The 4,685-nt window shown below is 35.4% G+C and overlaps 1 protein-coding gene across 1 annotated transcript; it reads left to right on the forward strand.

Moving 5' to 3' along the window:
* The first annotated feature begins 3,281 nt into the window (after positions 1 to 3,281).
* On the forward strand, positions 3,282 to 4,317 carry LOC124930223 (histone H1-like). The gene is made up of 2 exons (XM_047470583.1): positions 3,282 to 3,411; positions 3,492 to 4,317. Exons 1-2 carry the CDS (start codon positions 3,337 to 3,339, stop codon positions 4,134 to 4,136), a joined length of 720 nt encoding a protein of 239 aa, XP_047326539.1. The 5' UTR covers positions 3,282 to 3,336; the 3' UTR covers positions 4,137 to 4,317.
* Positions 4,318 to 4,685: the final 368 nt, after the last annotated feature.

Genomic DNA, 4,685 nt, shown 5'->3' on the forward strand with positions numbered 1-4,685 from the left:
TATAGGTAGCACGAGAAGAGGAGACGTGACGGAGGAGAGAGATGACAACGCAACGGAGGAGGGCGAAAACGACGCAACGGAGGAGGGCAACGACTAAGCAAGAGAGACCTAGAGAAAAAAATTGATCTTGATTCGAAAAAATGGGAAGCGAAGGAAGACGAGGAATCGAAATCTAGAGGAAGCCCAGTATTCTCTGCCTTTGAGGATTCGAAATTTTTTAACACATTTTATATGAATTTCTCATCAAATTCTAACGGTATTTATCAATTTTTTGCGGTACAAACGTCTCTCTTTTCTCCTTAGCTCTAGGTCTTTTTTAAATCGACTCTCCTTTTACCTTTGTTATAGGTAGCACAAGAAGAGGAGGTGGACGACGAAAACGACGCGACGGAGGTGGCGACAACGACGCAAGAGAGACCTAAAGGAAATATTCTATCTTGATTTGAAGAAAAATGGGAAGCGAAAGAAGACGCGAAATTGAAATCAAGTGCAAGCACCAATTAGAATAATAACAAATTAAGAAGTCGAATACCGAAAGATTTCTAAACATCTTTCGGTATTGAATGAGAATTGGTGTTTTACTCCTAACTAAGATAATCAAGTGTGTGTTATTTTTTAATTATAGGGATTGTTTTTAATTTTATAAATGTATATGATTGTATTTTGATTATATAAAGAAGTGTATATGTATGTTTGTTTGTGTTTGATGTTATTTATGATTTGTCTAGAGTTTGATTATATGGATGTGTAAAGATTGTGTATAATTTTAAACTAGATGAATGTGTTAAATGTTTTAAAGGGAAAAAATTTAGGCATACCGAGATATATGAAATAATCTCTCGGTAATTGGGGTCAAAACTGAGAGACTTGTGTATATCCTTCGGTAACATTTAAGGTCAAAACCGAGAGATATACACAAATCTCTGGTTTCATATACTATAAATACCAAGAGATTTATGTATATCTCTCGGTAACAAATTAGAGTATTACAAGAGATTTTGGTATATCTCTCGAGAAAAACCTTCATATTTTAGATATAAACCCTTTTTCCTAATCACTTTCCGCGCTCACACCCTCTTTTCTCCTAAACCCGCTACAGACTGAATCCGCCCCACGATCGACGACACCCACGACTACCTCCGCCCACAACCGACGCCGCTGCATCTTCGACCTCTCCTTTTCCCACCGTCCTCTTCGTCCTCTTCAACGCATTGCTTCAAGGTTAGTAATTAGTGTATATTTAGGCTAGATTTAGAAAATTTTGATTATATATGTTATATTTAGGTTATATATGTTAGATTTAGGTTACGGATGGTCATATTGATCAATATCAAGCGATCGAATTGGAATACACCAAACATATATGGGATAGGTGGCGCTTTGATTTGAACAGGGAGTATATCTAAGTTCATCATGGAGACTAGGCAATCCCCCACGAGACTACGATCCAGCCGATTGAGAATTCGTGTGTAGACACCATTACTTTACACATAAATTTAAGGTACGATTTCAAAATTGAAATAAAAACTTATAACACTAGTTCTAACTTCATTTTTATTTTAAATGCAGAGAAACAATGGTATAAATATAGAGAACGTGAATAAATTGAAATTTCCGCATTATATGGGCAATAAGCCATTTTCACAAGTAGAGAAAGATTTGGTATGTACATTATTTCAAATAACTTAATATAAATAATGTTACTAATTTCATAAGTTATTTATTTCAACAGACGGGTAAAATAGGACGAACACCCATTGTTGTTGAAATTTTTAAGAGGATCCGTACACCAAAAGCTATAAAGAAAACTCTAACCCGATCTCGGACGTACGAGCACAAGAGAAGATTGTAAGTTAAATGACTTTAATTGAAATTTTAATAAATTATATATAGCTTATATAAATGAAAATTAATTTTAAATATGCAGGCGGAGATGGAAGAAGTAAGAAGCAACGAACCAGATATCTCTAACTTTAACTTGACGGAGAAAGTGTTTGGACGCCAACTACATGGAACAATGGCATTCGGTTTTTCTCTCTAGTGTCTAAACCGAGAGATTTATGAAATATTTACGGAAACACCAAAATAGATTTACCGAAAGCCACTATACCAACAAATGCCCAAAGTTTCCTAAATTTTCGGTATTAGTGTTATACCGACAAATATCGGGTCATTATCGAGAGATTATACTCTCAGTAATAACTTGTTATTCACTAGTGTAACATTTTTCACTCCTCTTCCCCAACCCCGTACCAAATTATAAATACATAAACTCAACCATCGGATACCCACGAGTATCGGGTATATGGGTACTCATTGCCATCTCTATATCATTGCATGATTTAAGCGTTATTTACAACGTTTGATCTAGTTGCTTGATTGTGGAATAAAATGCCCTAATTCAATTTATGAAATTAATGTTTGGGTAGTCGTTCTTGATCTTCTTCTCAAGATTGACGAACCGAAGAAGCCCCATAATGAGTTATGTATTAATTTGGGATCAATACCAAGTCAATCCTAGTTGATTTGAACATCTATTACATTTTTTAAGCTTTTAATTTGATTTCTTTTGTGGTTTAGTTTGACATGATAAATACGTTTTCGATGGTTTATGTTGAGTTGGTACAAGGTAGAAATAGATTGGTTTAAAAGAACATGAATTTTTGCATTATTCTCCCATTTATCGTTTTTACGGCCAAATTTTCATCTTTATTGACTTTCAAATCCTATTTTTTAAGCCCAAACTTCCCGAATTTAAAGGTTTAAAGTGTAATGGATTCCTCTACAAATCTTCTATCCAATTGAATGCTAAGATTGAGATTTGGTGTTGAAATTTTCTTTAAACTCTTCTAAACCTCAACATGATAAGAATAAAACCATGTCATGACACTAATATATTTAACTTAAAATGTCTCCCTAACTAGAAACTATGATGACTATTGCGAATATGCATTGGAAAGGTAATGAAATATCCAACACACCCAGCTAAATATCACTCAGATCCATTAAGTATAAGTCTAGTTTTGGCCATATCAATTAAGCCTAAAAGCACAAATAAAAAGTCCTAAAATCCAAACCAATCTATTGTTCTACATCAAAGCATCATTCCTTGACGCTAATAACCGTAGATTGGGTTTCATCTGACGGTTAGAATTCAAAATACATAAAAAAAAAGTGATCCGCGTGCATGAAAATTCAACCAATCAGCTTTCAACTTCTATATATAGGGTGTCACCCTTTACTATTTAAATGATCTATATTTCATAATTATATATAATCTACTTCAAATTGATATCAATTTTTGTCCCTAGAAAAGCTTCAAGTTTATTCTCTGTAATGGCGACCCAAACTTCTTCGGCGGTCAAGGCAAAGAAGATTAAGAATCCTCCGACCCATCCTCGGTATATCGAGGTGAATGTCAATTAACGTTGTTTTGTCGGAATCTGTTTCATATATCTAACTAATCTTTGTTTGAATCGATTTATTTGTAGATGGTTACGGAAGCGATTGTGACATTGAAGGAGAGGAATGGATCGAGTCAGTACGCAATCGCGAAGCACATCGAGGACAAGCAGAAACAACTTCCTTCCAATTTTAAGAAGCTGTTATTGGTTCAACTTAAGAAACTCGTTGCGTCTGGAAAATTGGTGAAGGTGAAGAGTTCGTTCAAGATTCCGGCGGCGGCGGCTCGATCTAAGGTGTCCAAGACTGTCATCCCTCCGAGTTCTGTCAAGCCGGTTGAGAAGAAAAACAAGTTGCCAGTCAAGACTAAGGCTGCCACCACTAAGCCTGCGGCTAAACCAACCCCTAAATCGAAGGTCACTGTTGCTAAATCTGAAGCTAAACCTAAAGCTGCTTCGAAGGCCAAACCTGCAGCTAAGCCCAAAGCTGCTGCTGCGGCTAAGCCCAAAGCTGCTGCGGCTAAGCCCAAAGCTGCTGCGGCTAAGCCCAAAGCTGTTGCGGCTAATCCAAAGGAAGTCGTCAAGAAAGCTAAGGTTGTCACTGCCAAGACCTCTACAAGGACATCTCCCGCAGCTTCCCCTACTCTGAAGCCGGCTCCAAAGAAAGCACCGGTGAAGCCAAAGACAGTTAAGTCACCGGAGAAGAAAAGAGTGACAAGGGCGAGAAAGAATTGAGATGAAAATAGTTCTGTAAATTATTTTTGGATCTTTCGGTCGGTCAGAAACATTATCAAAAGTAGCATACCTAATAACATATATTTCATTTATAATAGTACACAAACAAGACTTTTATTGCTAGTTATGGCCTATAATTGTAAGGAGTAAGCAATCTATTTCTCATTCCATTCTTTCACAAATTTGATCTCAGGATTCAACATTTCTCAATGCACTAATTCTTTCATATTGAATCCAATTTCAACATCTTTGTATTTGAAAATGAAGATAGTTTACGTTTGCTAATTCTTGTAAAATTACGTTCAGATCTTGATGTGATAATGAGAAAATAAGGTTGAACACTGTGAAGCTTTTTTGAGTTTAAACATTGATTGTCAAAAAATTAAAATGGTAGTTTTTTATTGTCTTTTATAAAATTAGGGTTTATTTAATTATTAATGGGCTTGGGCCTGTATGTATAAGTAATTACATACATATGACTAATTACTCTTTTATAATGATTGTTTGTAAGGTTATTAATACATATGACTTAAGAATAGAAATATTTTT

The sequence above is a fragment of the Impatiens glandulifera genome, chromosome 1, assembly GCF_907164915.1.
Source record: "Impatiens glandulifera chromosome 1, dImpGla2.1, whole genome shotgun sequence".
NCBI classification, from domain to species: Eukaryota; Viridiplantae; Streptophyta; class Magnoliopsida; order Ericales; family Balsaminaceae; genus Impatiens; species Impatiens glandulifera.

Bases quoted from the DNA above. Each gene is read 5' to 3' on its own strand.
- LOC124930223 (XM_047470583.1), top strand. From the start codon at position 3,337: ATGGCGACCCAAACTTCTTCGGCGGTCAAGGCAAAGAAGATTAAGAAT. The intron at 3,412-3,491 runs GTGAATGTCAAT...ATTTATTTGTAG, and splicing joins CCCATCCTCGGTATATCGAG to ATGGTTACGGAAGCGATTGT.